The sequence below is a fragment of the Oncorhynchus gorbuscha genome, linkage group LG10 (genome assembly GCF_021184085.1).
Source record: "Oncorhynchus gorbuscha isolate QuinsamMale2020 ecotype Even-year linkage group LG10, OgorEven_v1.0, whole genome shotgun sequence".
Classification (NCBI taxonomy): Eukaryota; Metazoa; Chordata; class Actinopteri; order Salmoniformes; family Salmonidae; genus Oncorhynchus; species Oncorhynchus gorbuscha.
The window spans coordinates 39037190-39055623 of NC_060182.1; the positions used below are offsets into that span (position 1 = coordinate 39037190).

General features: G+C 40.4%; 2 protein-coding genes across 7 annotated transcripts in view; one reads left to right on the forward strand and one right to left on the reverse strand.

The window, feature by feature from the left end:
* Nucleotides 1-10062, forward strand: part of nckap5l (NCK-associated protein 5-like) — a 57832-nt gene extending 47770 nt beyond the window's left edge. For both annotated transcript variants that reach the window (XM_046366003.1, XM_046366002.1), the window contains exons 10-13: nt 5355-5430; nt 7740-8033; nt 8276-8424; nt 8638-10062. In XM_046366003.1, coding sequence (XP_046221959.1) covers nt 5355-5430; nt 7740-8033; nt 8276-8424; nt 8638-8901 — 783 coding nt within the window. In that variant the 3' untranslated portion in view covers nt 8902-10062. The remainder of the gene's footprint in view (nt 1-5354; nt 5431-7739; nt 8034-8275; nt 8425-8637) is intronic.
* Nucleotides 10063-10125: 63 nt separating this feature from the next.
* On the reverse strand, nt 10126-18329 carry LOC124046050 (probable Bax inhibitor 1). 5 transcript variants are annotated; one of them, XM_046366005.1, is made up of 10 exons: nt 18010-18329; nt 13776-13863; nt 13577-13685; nt 13322-13442; nt 13159-13207; nt 12965-13062; nt 11514-11593; nt 11272-11372; nt 11073-11145; nt 10126-10957 (listed from the first exon to the last, which is right to left on the reverse strand). In XM_046366005.1, the coding sequence occupies exons 1-10, from the start codon at nt 18029-18031 to the stop codon at nt 10934-10936; spliced, it is 765 nt and encodes a 254-aa protein (XP_046221961.1). In that variant the 5' UTR covers nt 18032-18329; the 3' UTR covers nt 10126-10933. The 5 variants fall into 5 exon arrangements, with proteins under 5 accessions (XP_046221961.1, XP_046221960.1, XP_046221963.1 ...); XM_046366004.1 differs by having other exon boundaries at nt 17205-18329; XM_046366007.1 differs by having other exon boundaries at nt 18047-18328.
* Nucleotides 18330-18434: the final 105 nt, after the last annotated feature.

Sequence of the window (18434 nt, forward strand, 5' to 3'; positions counted from 1 at the left end):
GGGGGTTACTGTAGTGACTTGCTGCTTGCTGCGGGGGGTTACTGTAGTGACTTGCTGTAGATAACTCGCGGAATTGCTCCAGCACTGAGTTGAAACCCTGGTCATGGCATTCCGCCAAGGTATGGAGTCCTTCCATAAGGTTCTGAAGTAGCTCCTCGTGTCTTCCAATGGTGGCTCCTTGTAGGCAGACAGCGTTGCGGGGCTGGTAGGATTCTGCTGGGTAAGTCATGGCCAGTTCGTACTCTCACAACTCAGGATATGACCCAGATACAGACACAGGAGGTAGATGATTCAGTTCTCAGATCATTTATTATAACACGGGGAGCAGGCAAAGGGCAGGTCAAGGACAAAAAGAGGTTTGCAACCAGATCAGAGTCCGACAGGTACAGGACGGCAGGCTCAGGGTCAGGGCAGGCAGAATAATCAGAACGAGGAGGACTAGAAAACAGAAACTACAATGACTGGAAAACTGCAAAAAGCGCTGGTAAAACGTGGCAAGACAAGACGAACTGGCAACAGACAAACAGAAAACGCAGGTATAAATACACAGAGGATAATGGGGAAAATTGGAGACACCTGGTGGGGGGTGGAGACAAGCACAAGACAGGTGAAAAAGATCAGGATGAGACAGCTTGTCGCAGCATTCCCGCATTTGGGACAATGACTCCCATTGCTAGGGCGGAGATGTGAATCTCGTCATTATATCGATATCTCTGGTGTAAATAGGAAGGTGCACACAGAGGAGCGAAGGAGACAAGACCAAAAATACAACATGAGAATAAGCGGACACAAAACCTACATTCTTGCGATACAGGCAATTGGAATATTGCGCAAAAAAAACATTAATTTGAATTAATTTGATATATCGCTCAGCTCTAGCTCAATGGGTGGTGACATGTCTGTGACATTTTCAGCTTGCATGAATTGTGTACAGATCCTTGTGCCATTATTATCGTGCTGAATGGGCCTTAGGATCTCGTCACGGTATCTCAAGGCATTCAAATTGCCATCGATAAAATGCAATTGTGTTTGTGGTCCGTAGCTTATGCCTGCCCATATAACCCCACCACCACCATGGGGCACTCTGTTCACAACGTTGACATCAGCAAATCGCTCGCTCACAAACGCCATACACGCTGTCTGCCATCTGCCCGGTACAGTTGAAATTGGGATTTGTCTGTGAAGAGCGCACTCTGAATCAGGTGAACAAGTTCTGTGTGAAAACTCTGGGGTTCCCCGAGGAGAGGTTTGAGGACCACTGGGCTAACCTAACCAGGTAAAACTTCGGACCCAAGTTGGAGGGTATAACAAAGTAATAAATCAGCTGTAAAACGGTTTTATCTGGGACAAGATTTAAAAAATAATAATAATAATAGTTATCGACAACAACTGCGATTGGACAATAGAACTGAGGGCTGAGTTTGTTTTCTGCAGGGTTGCATCGTGTAGGCCTTTGCATCTGTAATTAAAAAGTTACTCGCACAGTGGTCTAAGGCACTGCATCTCAGTGTTAGAGGCGTCACTACAGATCCTGGTTCGATTCCAGACTGTATCACAACCGGCCGTGATTGGGAGTCCCATAGGGCAGCGCACAGTTGGCCCAGCGTCATCTGGGTAGGCCGTCATTGTAAATGAGAATTTGTTCTTAACTGACTTGCCTAGTTAAATAAAGGTTAAATAAAATAAATAAACATGTTATCACTATGGACTAGTAACCGGAAGGTTGCGAGTTCAAACCCCCGAGCTGACAAGGTACAAATCTGTCGTTCTGCCCCTGAACAGGCAGTTAACCCACTGTTCCTAGGCCGTCATTGAAAATAAGAATGTGTTCTTAACTGACTTGCCTAGTTAAATAAAGATTAAAAAAAAAATAATAATAAAAAATTGTGTTTATTAATTCCAGTCAATAATTTTGAATTGATAAGGTCTAGGTAGCCTAGACACCTGAAGTTTGAATGCAAACCAAATTTGATCACATTCACATTTTCTCTTAACACAAATGGCTATAAATACATTACATAGCTTAGGCTATAAATGCATTACATAGCTTAGGCTAGAAGTAAATGACGTTACCTCTTCTTTTCCCTTGGTCAGAGGGGATCAGCGTGCATAGGCGTCTCTAGGCTACCTGCAACTGTGGTTGTTATCAGTAAGCTACAGTTGATCAGACTGAAGCACAGATGACAAATCATGAGGCAAATCAGTCTAAACAATAGTACTTTTCCCTCTTTTCAATGCTTTTGTGTCAATATATTAAACTGAATCAAAAGTGTTGGGGAAAATTCCAGCTCGCCACAGCCGGTGGCCCTGCTGTACTGATCTCTGCAACGTGGATAGATGGAAATTGCCACATAATGCTACAAATGAAGAAACATATCCTATGTTCTACTATTTTCAAAATTCAAGTTAGTATCTCAAAATTTGGACTTAGTATCTTGAAATTCTGACCTAGCATGTTGAAATTTAGAGATAGTATGTCGAAATCTTGACTTAGTATTTTGGCATTTTTAGATAGTATTGTCATTCAAAAATGGTGGTGGGAATTGGCTTCCATAGGTGTCAGTAAACATCAGCAAAAAAAGTGATTTAATTGTTGCCAGCAGCACAGTTGGTCACTAATCCTCCAGATAACATGTACAGCTTAACCAACTCTGCTAGGGTGAGTGAAATGGTCAGTGAAGTGTTCTAGCCAGCTTTAGCCAGTTAGCTTGGGTGCCGTTGTGAGGAAAGCTCGGATCAACCCTACTCCTTGGCCAGAGCGTCCAGTGTCCAGCAAAACTCTCTGAACTTACGAACAGACAATCTGACAACGCTCTGAGTTTACGAACAACCTAGAGCGCACTCTGACACACTGGAGGAAATTTACAAACGCACCCTTAGTTGTCAATCAAATGTATTTTGCATCGATCAAATGGGCAAGCAGACAGGCAAGTTCCCATTCAGTTGTCAAAATGTGGTTTGGGACCAATGATGTGTATAAACCCTGGATGACTGACAGGGGTGCTGTATTGAAATCTTGGCACTCCTGAAATGTAAAAAATATTTTGGAAGCTATAGAAATGCATTTATTAATCTCGACATCCGTTTTTGACACATTCAGTCTATTAGACACACATAATGCGTACTTTTAAATTATATTATGTGAGCTAAACATAAAAAATAAATAATATTTAAAAACATTTTCCTGAAAGCATTTTTTTTTGAGAGTATGAATGTTACTGTCCCCACAACAACAAAATTAAATTGTGTAATTCCATTCATTCCCGTGGAGGACTGATCCTACTAGGGAGTGCCAATATGGCCGACCGGTGGCTTCAAAGACTCCCAATGGCCAATAAATAGCATATGCAATCTAGGGTTCATGTAAATTATTGGTTAGTATTTTTTATTATTTTTGACATTTTATTTTACTTTTATTTAACCAGGTAGGCTAGTTGAGAAGAAGTTCTCATTTACAACTGTGACCTGGCTAAGATAAAGCAAAGCAGTGCGACACAAACAACAGAGTTACACATGGAATAAAACAACGTACAGTCAATAACACAATAGAAAAGTCAATATACAATGTGTGCAAATGTAGAAGATTAGGGAGGTACGGCAATAAATAAGCCATAGTGGTGAAATAATTACAATTTAGCAATTCAACACTGGATTAATGCGTGAAACATACACTAGATGACCAGTAGGGGGTGTTGTATTTTGGAAGATATAGAAATGCATTTATTAATGTCTACATTTGTTTTTGCCACCTGTATTCTATTACAGACACCTTAATGCATACTTTTAAATTATTATGTGAGCTAAACATACAAACATGTTTTTATATATTTTTTAAAAAATCCTTAAAGTAATAATTCATTGAGATGACTAATTTTACTGTCCCCACTAGAACAACAAAAATACTTAAATACGTGTAATTTTGTCCTTGAAACATTTATACTGAACAAAAATAGAAACGCAACATGCAACAATTTCAAAGATTTTGCTGAGTTACAGTTCATATAAGGAAATCAGTCAATTTAAATAAAATCATCAGGCCCTAATCTATATATTTCACATGACTGGGCAGGGGTTCAGCCATGGGTGGCTGAAAGACATACATTCTCCTCCTTTATTTCAGCTAATGAAACATGGGACCAGCACCTTACATGTTGTGTTTACATTTTTGTTCAGTGTAATTTAAATACGGTTGAATTCCATTCATTCCTATGGATGACTGCGCCTACTGGAGAGAGACAATATGTCCGACAGATAGTTTTAAAGCCTCTCAATGGCCAATACATAGCATTCCTAATCCAGGGTTTATATACATCATTGGTTGGGACAAGCATGCATTGGCAGGCAATCTGCAGAAAGACGAGTAGGCTACTATTCTGCATCGTTTATCAGTGCATTTTTGACGGACAACTAGCTGAAAAACGTTTGAGAGGGTTTATCTAATATTCCTTTGTTTATTTTAAGATCATCTCACTCTGGCTAGCATTAGTTGTGGATATTGTTGTTGTTGATGTGCATAACTGAGGGAGAGAGCCTATCTTTTCATGGTTGTTTGATCAATAGGACTGTAAAATTGGTATTTACTGTACATATTTTCAGAAATCCATTCAGGTGTATTTTTTGGCTTTTGAAGAATGTGTTCTAATGATCTAAAGCTGCGCTGTTGAAAATGGCTTATTTACATAAAGGCTTACTGTAGCTCTGATTGGCTATAATGCCTCGGTCTGCGTAGACTCCTGTCCTGGACGACAGATGTTTTTGTTAGGTTTTATTTACCGCAGTGTCTATTAATTGTCCAAGCGACACGGCCACTTTCCCACTCTATATTGCTACAGAATTTTCACAAATACCTTACTGTACCTCGTTCCCAAACATTCTATGAATTTATGAAAATGTGAAAATTACAAAACATATTTTTTTAAAGTTGTCATTCTTCCTGGGGGTCTATATGAACATATTTTAATCAGATTTAATGTTGCTAAAATGCTGTCAGTTCCACTTGAACTTAGTTTGAGAAAAGCTAAAAGGATTGGTCAAAAGTTGACAAATCAAAAATCTGACTTTACATGTCCATTTAAACCACTGTGAAACTTGGCATCTCTATCATGGTCATCCCTAAGATGAACCACACTGAATTTGGTAGGAAACTATTAACAACTCATTCTTGCATAGGTCACGCTAATGCTCAAAAAGCTGATCTTGATCCTGTGAACCCCATTCATTGTTGCTTAAGGTTGTATTTTTTACTTTATTTTGTGTGACTTATGTTATTATGTGATTATTGTTGTATGTACTATGTATGTTTTTTGGCTGTTATTTCACTTAATTAACTCTGTTTCTGTTTTTTCTTTACTCAGGGTTCAGAACATCTGATAAGCAACGTCCCCTCAGATGAGAATTTAGCGGACCTAGTTCACTACCCGCCCTTTGCAGGTAGGAAAATGGTCTGCTCACAATCCTTGTTGATGGAGGGATCCAGTCTTGCTTGTATTTAGTTCTTCCTTACACTTTACATAATCAAAACAGAGAATATTTTACATTTCATAATTGCCTTTGGCCTCCCGGATGGCACAGTGGTTAAGGGTGCTGTACTACAGCGCCAGCTGTGCCACCAGAGACTCTGGGTTCGCGCCCAGGCTCTGTTGTAACCGGACGCGACAGGGAGGTCCGTGGGGTGACGCACAATTGGCCTAGCGTCGTCCGGGATAGGGAGGGTTTTGCCAGTAGGGAAATCCTTGTCTCATCGCACACCAGCGACTCCTGTGGCGGACCGGGCGCAGTGCGCGCTAACCAAGGTTGCCAGGTGCATGGTGTTTCCTCCGACACATTGGTGCGGCTGGCTTCCGGGTTGGATGGTGCTGTGTTAAGAAGCAGTGTGGCTTGGTTGGGTTGTGTATCGGAGGACACATGACTTTCAACCTTCGTCTCTCCCGAGCCCATACGGGAGTTGTAGCGATGAAAACAATTGGATACCACGAAATTGGGGAGAAAAAGAGGTTAAATGTTTTTCAACCAATCCACAAATTTCTTGTTAACAAACTATAGTTTTGGCAAGTCGGTTAGGACATTTACTTTGTGCATGACACAAGTCATTTTTCCAACAATTGTTTACAGACAGATTATTTCACTTATAATTCACTGCATCACAATTCCAGTGGTTCAGAAGTTTACATACACTAAGGTGACTGTGCCTTTAAACAGCTTGGAAAATTCCAGAAAATGATGACATGGCTTTAGAAGCTTCTGATAGGGTAATTTACATAATTTGAGTAAATTGGAGGTGTACCTGTGGATGTATTTCAAGGCCTACCTTCAAAATCAATGCCTCTTTGCTTGACATCATAGGAAAATCAAAGGAATTCAGCCAAGAGCTTAGAAAATAAATTGTAGACCTCCAATTTCCAAACTCCTGAAGGTACCACGTTCATCTGTACAAACAACAGTACGCAAGTATTAACACCATGGGACCACGCAGCCGTTATACCGCTCAGGAAGGAGACACGTTCTGTCTCCTAGAGATGAACACACTTTAGTGCGAAAAGTGCAAATCTATCCCAGATCAACAGCAAAGGACCTTGTGAAGATGCTGGAAGAAACAGGTACAAAATAATCTTTTATATCCACAGTAAAACGAGTTCTATATCAACATAACCTGAAAGGCCGCTCAGCAAGGAATAATCCACTGCTCCAAAACCACCATAAAAAAAGCCAGACTACAGTTTGCAACTGCACATGGGGACAAAGATCCTACTTTTTGTAGAAATGTCCTCTGGTCTGATGAAACAAAAATACAGTGCCTTGCGAAAGTATTCGGCCCCCTTGAACTTTGCGACCTTTTGCCACATTTCAGGCTTCTAACATAAAGATATAAAACTGTATTTTTTTTGTGAAGAATCAACAAGTGGGACACAATCATGAAGTGGAACGACATTTATTGGATATTTCAAACTTTTTTAACAAATCAAAAACTGAAAAATTGGGCGTGCAAAATTATTCAGCCCCTTTACTTTCAGTGCAGCAAACTCTCTCCAGAAGTTCAGTGAGGATCTCTGAATGATCCAATGTTGACCTAAATGACTAATGATGATAAATACAATCCACCTGTGTGTAATCAAGTCTCCGTATAAATGCACCTGCACTGTGATAGTCTCAGAGGTCAAGCATACTTCCAAAGTTGTGTCAAAATGGCTTAAGGACAACAAAGTCAAGGTATTGGAGTGGCCATCACAAAACCCTGACCTCAATCCCATAGAAAATGTGTGGTCAGAACTGAATAAGTGTGTGCGAGCAAGGAGGCCTACAAACCTGACTGTTACATCAGCTTTGTCAGGAGGAATGGGCCAAAATTCACCCAACTTATTGTGGAAAGCTTGTGGAAGGCTACCCGGAACGTTTGACCCAAGTTACACAATTTAAAGGCAATGCTACCAAATACTAATTGAGTGTAAGTAAACTTCTGACCCACTGGGAATGTGATGAAAGAAATAAAAGCTGAAATAAATAATTATCTCTATTATTCTGACATTTCACATTCTTAAAATAAAGTGGTGGGAATTTTTACTAGAATTAAATGTCAGGAATTGTGGAAAATTGAGTTTAAATGTATTTGGCTAAGGTGTATGTAAACTACCGACTTCAACTGTAGGAGCTATTAACCGAAAATGACAACATGGACATTTATCAATATGTAACAAGTACAATTCCTCTCCTCTCTCTCTCTACCTTCTCCCCTCTCCTACTAGCTTCTGGAGCCTCCACTTACACACTAGACAGTGGCATTGGAACGTTCCCTCTGCCTGACTACAGTAGTGGGGCAGCAGGAAGAAGCCTGTCTAAGATGAGGGGGGCTGGAGCTGAACATGGCTCCTCTGGTTCCCCGGGGAGGGTAGGAAGGAGGGCTAGGACCCTGGACAGAGAACCCTCATCCCTGGAGCAGTGCTATCAACCTCACAGAGAGATGACCACCCCGGTACTGTACGGGTCTGTACTGGAGGGGAAAGGCATGAACAGACAGACAGCTGGGGTCATTCATGAAGGTACAGTAGTGAGAAATATACATCACAATTCATAATATCAAATACATTATCACTGTATGTAATATGAAATATATCACAATACACTATATTAAATATTAAATACTCAAAAACAAACATATCATCATAAGGGTATAGCAATCTGATGATTTGGTATAGGAAAATGTTAGTTTTATACAATAACAATGTGCTTTATGTATGCCCTGTTTCATTTAAGAATCAAATGTATTTTGTAATTTTTGCAGACAAAGAAGCCTATGGAGCTCACATGCTGTCCCCCCACTCAAAGACCTGGACATTCCCCAACCTGAAGACCGCTGCAGGGCCCACTGAGGTGTACCTGGCCATGGAGGAAGAGGTGGAGACTGCCCCCTATGGATCCCCATTCAGAGGGGTGGGTTGAAAACATGACAATAATGTCAGACTAACTATTTTCCATTTGAAATATGTGAATTCTTTACAATGTGCTCATGAATCATTTAGAATAGGATTATTAAAAATGAATTGTGGATTTGTGACATTTGTGAACTTTTTACAAATGACTGTCTCTCTCTTCCCTCCTTCTCTCCCCCCTCCTCTCCACTCCTCTTCCGCCTCCTCCTTATAGAAGGCCTGTGGTCCCTCTGTCTCTCGTAACATGGACCCCAGCAGTCTGCCGGTGCCGGCCCAGACAGGGTTGAGCCGACGTGGGAAGATCCGCAGTACACCCAGTGCCCCAGAGATGGGCCTTGGCCGGGAGACGGGCCTAGAGCTGGTGAGGGAGAGGCCTGAGGAAGCCCTCTCCCCCAGCCGACCCCAGGTCCTAGAGACCCCTGAGTCACTCAGTGACTCGCTCTACGACAGCCTCTCTTCCTGTGGTAGCCAGGGATGACAGGGGGAGGCAGAGAGACAGGTGCTTTGCAGATCTTACTGCGGTGCTGACTGACGCACCTTAATAGAACATGGGATATGGACTGTGCTAAGATATACCCTTTTCACACTATCGTGTCAACCCGAATCACGTTGGACTGGCTCAACTATTTCCTGTTCACATTGTCCTTTCCAGAATGGTGTCAGCTTCTATGGTGGATGCGTAACCAAGCCAGCCGGATACAACTTGGTTTGACCCAGTATTGTGAAAAGGGTACAAGTGGCACTGACCACCTTTAGAAGAATATGGATAAGGACTGTGATAAGATGGTCCCCTTAGGACTTACATGTATGCTTTCTCACCAGCTATGTTGCAAGGTTAACTGGAAAGAAAAACCTCTCCTCAGGATAACTACAACCCAAAGGATATAGACTATTCAGAATATCACTGTTTTATGACGGGAGGTAATTGGAAAGAACACACTCCGCTAACCAAAATAGTCATTTAAATCATTTTAGGATTATGAAATATCCGTACAAGATGACAATATCAAACATTCTCAGTCTTTGTTGAAATTGAATATGCCTTGTTCAATCTTACTCTGACCCTCACCAAAAGATCTTACTATATTTATTATAGACTACAGAGCGCTGAACACCCTGACCATGCAAGTACTTACCAATATGTCCTTCTCTTTTCTTTATCAGTTCAGACAATGTACTGATTCCGTTATCTTGAGCTCTTAAAAAAAAAATGAATGTTAATGTTTGTGATTTTTCGCTATTGAATAAATACATTACAATTTTGAAGTATAAAATTATTTGTTGATGGTGTCGTTCAGATTATGTCTCTGTAACTGCCAAGAAACCTGGTCAGAATATGTTTTTAGTTTAGCTCACCATTCTTTGAAGTTAATAGATGCCAGCAATAATATTGTGAAAATGAGATGTGGCTACATTATTGTCCAATTAATATGTATTTGTATTATTTATTTTCATGTTAAATCAACTCCACATAATTTGGGTAATTGTCCATTTTTTTGTAATATTGTGTAAATGCAGTCACCTGGCTAAAATAGATTCTTGTTTCATGCTGGATGTCAACATACTTTAAAAACTGTTTTTATGATTATTTCTTGTGTTCTCACTGAAGCACAAATAAATACAAGAAAATTGCACCATATACCTTGCAATTGAAATGTGTATCAGCATGTTTGCGTGCATGTACTGCAATGAAAAACAGGCATTTAGTTAAGCATTTTTAAATGTATTTAAATAAAATGTATCAAATTAGATTATCATAATTACACTTATAAAATGTGTTTTTCACAGTATACAGATGATCAAAACGTGAAAGAAAATACAATTTGGCACAAATCTTGCGAGAGAATGCATCGGCAGTTGGTTCATCTATTCTACAGCCTTGACCAGTCCTTTTTGTGCCACAAAAGCTCACCAGTCTGACCATAAAGTGCACTAAATCTTCATGAAAAGGTCATCTGAATTAGCAAAACGGTACCAAGAGATTGTTTATAAGGTTATTCTTCAAGGTAGCATACATAAGTGGAGCAGGAGACAATAATAGAGAAAGCTCAAGGAGTGGTGCTCAAGACTATCACAGGTCATGATGTCCGTCACATAACTTTCTATAAATAAAAATAAAAATAAAAAACGATTGCGGGGAATAGCACTGACAACAAACCAAAATATTATGACTTAAAATAAAACAATGATTCATCTCCAAGCTCAGGACAGTCCACCGAAAAATCTTGGCATAAAATCATTTACAGTTTTGCGAACGTAGGCCTTCATAGAACAACCACTCTCCCTACAGGACAAGCATCATCACTGCAGCAGTAGCTTAAAATACAGCCTTTTATCGTAACCTCCTTTTGCAAGCTCAAAACAAAGCAAATAAACAATATACCATAAGTTAAAATAGAACGACAAATAGTAAAAGCACCAACAGCATTGCAGACCAGAGGCTTTGTTGCTGGTTCTGTTCCTTCTCACAGATCATTTTTTATTTGAAACTTCAATTGGATTTCTTCCATCTACTTCTTTTCTTTCTTCTTGTCCTGAAAATATAAAATATCACAATTTGCATATTGTGAAATGTGCTTACATGAGGGAAAAGTAAATTATATGATAGATTCATATTTTGTCTGTAAAAAAGAAAAATACAAAAATGACCTCATTCATGGCAAGAAGAATCATGAGTTTTCTGAAAATGGTCACAAAGTCGAGGAACAGGTCCACGCAATGCCTTTCAAAAGACAGAAAAACATTTACTTCATTGCAATTACTTTATATATTATTTTCCCATTCTAATACATCAGCAAAGTAAAAAGCTTTACGACTGATTATTTGGTGAAATGTTGAAAAGACTCACCAGACGTAGTCCTTGTCTCCGTTCTCGGCTTTCTCAATGATGAGCTGAGTGTCGAACAGAACAAAGCCACACATAATGACCAGCCCCATGTACATGTGAGCCTGTTAGTGAAGAGAAGAGCTATGTTACACCTGGGTCACCTTGCGGAGACCTCACAATTATACTGCACACTTCCAATGTATGAGTGGAATCACTTCACATCCAAGTCCCGAGAGAGATAGATCTATAAATATTTAGGCTACCTTGAAGAGTATTGCTGATCCAAAGAACATGTTCAACACAGACACAAGGAACAAGATGGACAATCCAGACATCAGAGTCCCTGAGAAGACAAAGAACACATTACATCAAATCAAAGTAGTAAATCACATGGTAAAACAATGTATAGACAGTGTATGTACAGTGCATTCTGAAAGTATTCAGACCCCTTGAATGTTTACACATTTTGTTATGTTACAGCCTTATTCTAAAATTGATTAAATTGTTTTTTCCCCCTCATCAAACTACACAAAATACCCGGGCTCTGGCTGGGCCATTCAAGCACCTTCAGAGACTTGTCCCGAAGCCATTCCTGCCTTATCTTGGCTGTGTGCTTAGGGTCGTTGTCCTGTTGGAAGGTAAACCTTTGCCCCAGTCTCACGTCCTGAGTGCTCTGGAGCAGGTTTTCATCAAGGACCTCTCTGCACTTTGCTCCGTTCATCTTTACCTTAATCCTGACTAGTCTCCCAGTCCGTGCCGCTGAAAAACATCCCCACAGCATGATGCTGTCACCACCATACTTATACCATAAGGATGGTGCCAGGTTTCCTTCAGACGTGACACTTGGCATTCAGGCCAAAGAGTTCAATCTTGGTTTCATCAGACCTGAGAATCTTGTGTATCATGGTCTGAGAGTCCTTTAGGTGCCTTTTGGCAAACTCCAAGTGGGCTATCATGTACCTTTCACTGAGGAGTGGCTTCCTTCTGGCCACTCTACCATTAAGGCCTGATTGCTAGAGTGCTGCAGAGATGGTTGTCCTTCTGGAAGATTCTCCCATCTCCACAGAGGAACTCTGAAGCTCTGTCAGAGTGACCATCAGGTTCTTGGTCACCTCCCTGACCAAGTTCCTTCTCCCCCAATTGCTCAGTTTGGCTGGGCGGCCAGCTCTAGGAAGAGTCTTGGTGGTTCCAAACTTCTTCCATTTAAGAATGATGGAGGCCACTGTGTTCTTGGGGACCTTCAATGCTGCAGACATTTTTTGGTACCCTTCCCCAGATCTGTGCAGGTGTGTGTGCCTTTCCAAATCATGTCCAATCAATTTAATTTACCACAGGTGGACTCCAATCAAGTTGTAGAAACATCAAGGATGATCAATGGAAACAGGATGAACCAGAGCATAATTTTGAGTCTCATAGCAAAGGGTCTGAATAGTTATGTAAATAACTATTTTCAACATTTCTAAAAACCTGTTTTCTTTTGTCATTATTGTGTGTAGATTACTGAGGGGGAAAATTCAATCAATTTTAGAATAAGACTAACGTAACAAAATGTGGAAAAAGATGCCTGAATACTTTCCCGAATGAACTGTATATATCTTGACTAACTTGACATGAATTCTGTGAAATAGGTGAATGACTTATGCTCCTGAAGAGCAAAAGGGTTTACGTTCAGTGAGTTAACTAGGCTACTGAATAGTGTAGAACATCTTTGTACCTCCCAGGTAGAGGTAGCTCCTACGCTTGGCGTACAGAGCACTGAGAGTGAAGCAGATGAAGATGATGGAGGTTCCGAGGAAGGCTGTCACAATGACGCTAGAGAGACCAGATAGGCAAAGACACGTTCTCTTGACTCTTCAATTGAAAAACAAACAGACTTAAGAAATTATTTCCAACAATATTCAATAGCACCTTGGGTTAATGGTAATGACAAAATCCATTGCCGGTCCAAGACCAACACCTGGTGAGAAAGAAAAAGTAAATTTGACTGACAATATTGAGTTTTTGTTCTAATGATACTGAGATATTACAGTCAAGAATAGTCAAAGATTGCTGTCTAGAGCCCTGAGTTTACCTGTGAAGAAAGCAAATCCTGCAAGGATAGCCAGTCTATTCTTCTCTGTCTCCGAGTTGTGTGGCGTCATGGACAACCAAACCATCATGCCCAGGGAACACAGAAGTGACAGCAAACCACCCTAAAGGAATATGATTAAAGCCAGTAGTATTTTTGATTAGATATCGCTTCACCATTGACTAACATCTATCTGTTAGTTACTCGCTGTTAGCCAATGTTTGTCTATTATTATGGGGTGGTGTGCTTACTGTTTACCTGAAAGAGCCTTGTGACAACATGGACATAGGAGCCTGCTGCAGCCACGAACATGCACACTGCCAAGCTGGAGTAGACATTCTTCAGGTGTAACTGGGTAGAGTGGGAACTGGGGAAAACAACATTGAGTTAACCATGTCAGTAACTTACAAACAGAGCAGTATTATTTGCATTGGAAACTTGATTTAGGTCTGCTTACATTTGGGAGAACTTGAAGAGAACATGAAATCTGATGCTGTGGTGAAATATGTTCATATTGAGGCAGGATTCTGAGATCTGAGACAGATCTAAAAACAAGTCAAAGTTATTGTGTTGATGGTGGAAATGACATAGATTGATGTAGCTAACGTTACCAATGATTCTTGACTGTAGCTATCCGTGCTGTAGCCGGGCAATTCCATAGTAAGGGAATTACACTGAAACTTGGGATTTTTTTTCACTTTCAAATGTATGCCAAACAAACACAATTGATTTTTTAAAAGTTTACCAAACCATATGCACAATGACTACTTTGAACAATTTGCACAGTAAACAGAGAAGCCAACTCTCCCACATCACGCCACACCTCATATCTCACGCATTGAAAAGTACTGCATTTATTTTCTCCAGTCCATTGAATACGTTTCAACTGTGCTCCAAATCGTTTTGAAATCGTAGCATCTGCGCCTGCAATTTAACATTGTGAGCGGTGTTATCATTGTCCTGGTTTACCACAGCCCTGTTAACCGTTGCACAATGAAGCATATGATTGGTCTAGTTATGTAAGGGATCAAGGGGATTGGGTGCGCGTTTTAAAGAAACGTCCCTCAACATTAGTAGAGTGGCTCTGAATGGAGAGAGAGAGAGAGAGTGACTTTATAAAACTGGAAATAGAGCAGCACAGTAGTGCTGTTTTATGTTGTCAACACAATTAGGTTGCTGTTACTCCCGTCCGTATTGTAGAATGCAGCCTTTTGACAGCATGTACTAAAATCGATTTAATCCACACTTGCATTTGTTTTTAGGATGTGACAACAAAAAGGCAGCAGACAGACCTTCAGTATGTTTTAGCAGGGAAGTTTGGTAGAGGGATCTGAACTATGAAAATAATTTAGTCAAACAGATTGTGAACCCAAAAGTGTAAATTTGATTCTAGAAGGGGGACAATAAATAGAAAAATAATTTGGTTAGGTGTTAAGGGCAGATGTCTGTAATCTTGTTTTCATGAGTTTTTATTATCTATTTACTTTATTTAGTCTGATCAGTGGTACAATTATCCTGCATAACAATGGTCTAAAATATAGGGTAATTAGTGTGCTTGTCAGCAAAACACTACTGGGTTTTATTATTCCACTTCTTCATTATTTTTCCAGTGTAATCAAATATTTGAAATCTGATATGCCTAATTGTCTTTGAAAATGAATTATATCAGGCTATGTATTTTTGCAGTCCTTTATGGACATTTTTAATAAGTAATACAAATACTGAATGCTCCAGGCCTAAAATATAATTTTTGAACATTTTCGTATTTGTGCACATGCTAGGCAGAGATGGTAGGGGGATTCACAACTCATAAACATCATACTTTGTCTATGTAGAGTAAGATGATGGAAAGGATCTTCAACTAATTTGCATAAACTACCTGAATATCACTGCATCGCAGCACTAGCTGTGCCACCAGAGACTCTGGGTTCGCGCCCAGGCTCTGTCGCAGCCAGCCGCGACCGGGAGGTCCGTGGGGCGACGCACAATTGGCCTAGCGTCATCCGGGTTAGGGAGGGTTTGGCCGGTAGGGATATCCTTGTCACCTGGCGCACGGTGTTTCCTCCAACACATTGGTGCGGCTGGCTTCCAGGTTGGAGGCGCGCTGGGTTAAGGAGCAGTGAGGCTTGGTTGGGTTGTGTATCGGAGGACGCATGGCTTTCGAACCTTCATCACTCCCGAGCCCTGTACGAGAGTTGTCGCGATGAGACAAGATAGTAATTACTAACAACAATTGGATACCACAAAATTGGGGAGAAAAGGGGGTAAAAATTCATTAATAAATAAGTAAAAAATACAATTTTAAAAAAACGACCTGAATATGAATTAGATTATGCTTGAAGGTTGGGTGATTGAGAAATTAATTGTTAGAACAGGAATATTTTCAAACACTCAGCATTTGGGAAACGTAGATCAAGGGTGGCCAACCCTCCTGAATTGCATGCAGGGTTTACCCAGATTACAAAATGTTTGTGTCCTTACCTTGAAAACAATATATGGAGAAGGAAACTGCAATATATGATTTGGTTACCCACTGTCATCAAGCATTAACAGTAGTATTTCCTGAGCAGAGCCTTTGAGTAGTGGTAACACTCCCCAGCATGTGCCCCATACAACTTTCCACAACAGGAATCAATCCCTGCTTCCAAGCTTCCCACTGTTTCTCCATCAAATGATATTACTGTCTGAATAGTGTCAAACCACTTCAAAATTATTATTTTTAAATTAGACTTTCAATTTCATCCCCCAAAAATCTCAAAGTAACAAAGTGGTCAAATGTTCAAAGCATCCTGAATACACCTGACCTGTGTTTTTTATTGGCCACCCTGGTCATAGGCCTAAGTCATGTCAAAATATAATTGCAGGAAATTAGCTTTCAAAAATACAAATTTCCTGGGGGAGAACCCCCAGACTCCCCATCTAGGGGTTGTGCCATGGGCAATTCAATTCATATAGCAAATCTCAACACAAGCTTTCTTCAAAAGTTAGCAGCCCTGAATAAATCATAATAATAAAAACATTTCCAGGAAAAAACTGCAGATGCTAAGTTTACCGTAATTATGTTGCCAATCTCTGCCAGTTTGATAATGTAACCAAACTTTGTATCTACACAGTTCTTCTTGTAAATGTGTTTTTGTAAAATGTTCGGAGGAAATTGTTAAAAGTAGTCTTCGTGCATAAAGTTGAATGGGTTGTTAAAAACTTTGAAACCAATGGTTTTTATTAGTATTTTTTTAAGTTAAAAATCTGAGCCCGTTAACGTTACCATGGAATTGTCCATCTACATCGTTAATTTAATGTTATTCTAGCTAGCTTGAATTTAAACTCAAATACTAACTAATACATAATTAAACGTTATAACGAAGAAAATACATACCTAGATAGCTTTATTTCTTGTATTTTATTTGTCTCTACTTTTAATTTTCTTCCTTGTTTACTAATTGTAGCTACGTGTCAATCGATTTGAGAGTCTCAACGTAGCGACATTATCACGTAGCAACAATTCTTCAATAGTGCACGCCGCCACCAACTGTACTGGTAATGAACCGAATAAAAAATAATAATAATAATAATCATCATCATACAAACGACGAAAACGTCGCTAATCCGTTGTTGTTATTTGTCCCCTAATTGCCAAGGTACATAGCTCATGGTTCCTACTACTAACGCTACACTCGTTAAAAAAAATATACTACCCCTTTCCACTACTTTGACCATGACACCGGCCTGGGAGGACAGGACACCACAACTCAACACACCCTGTAACATTTCTGAAGTCAAATATCGTATAACCAAATGCTTCTCTGCACCACAACATATATTTTCTCTGATTTACATTCAATTTATGCGGTACAGTTGATAACCATAGCTAAAAAGCCAACCTTACTGAAGCATATATCACTCGTTGACCTATCCCGCTGTGCTGGCACAGATCCACTAATCACGGGCATCCTCTCCGGACCCTTGAAACATCCTCCTCTACTTTCTTCACTGCCTCAGCATACCGCACCTGCACTACTCTGAATCTGACCACCTCCACCTGTCTCTCTCGCATCCGACGGACACTTCCCCACCCCTACAGTTGACACACAACTTTATCCAACGAAACTACACAATCCTCTGTCCCGTGTACTTCTGCACACATCTTGAAAATGTCCTCCTACATACTGCTGTGACGACTATAAATGGTGCACCTGAAACAGCGCAGTGGATTTAACACAAAAGCCCTATCAGGATAACTGATATCCTAAAATGACTTTGTCGAGTAAAGACTCAAAACTCCAAAGGACTGACAGCGACTCCTGTTTCACCACCGGAACTGCGTCGCACCAAATACGGCGGTCGTCACAAACACCAGGAAATCTTCGACTTCAATTGCTCCACCTCCACACTTAACGCTACCCCAGAAAACACTAATTTCAATGGTGCCATGTTCCTAAGAGCAAAGCGAGATAACATATATTGACCCAAGTTGCGTGACACGGAGAGCCCACTCCCTCTGGTCAGAAGAAACATAAACCAATATCATAAGTCTACTACAGGTTGCCTTCACTGATTCAACTGCACCCAACTAATTTCCCACCAAAAATGGATACGCCAAAAGGCAAAGATCCACTATCTCAAAAAAAAAATCCTTCCTACTGGACCCGATATTTCTTTATCATGCTCGGGCTCCGAGCTCTTCTTCACACCTTCCACTTCACTCGCCCTCATTCACTTCCATTTCACCTCCAGAACTCGGTTTGGCGCACGGCTCGCTGTTTGCGCTTGACACCAATCTTCTTCAACACTCCATCTCCATTTTTGACGCCATCTTCCTCGAATTCAGCTCCGACCTCTTCTTCATCTTATTCCTCATTTCCCCCCTCCCATTCCTCCTAAGAAATCGACCTTTCTGTGTTCGTCCCAATATTCCACTCATCCCAACATTGCTTGCGGCCCACACTCATCTCGACACCAGCCTTGAAGCTGTCCGCTCTCTCTCTCTTTCCCTCGGCGTCCGGAGCTATATCAATAGCAAGCGTACATGCTTGTTTTCTCTCGCTGTCACACCAAAGACTTTGCTTATTTCGTAGCAAAAAAAGAATGTACATTTCTGTATATTATATGCCTCAAA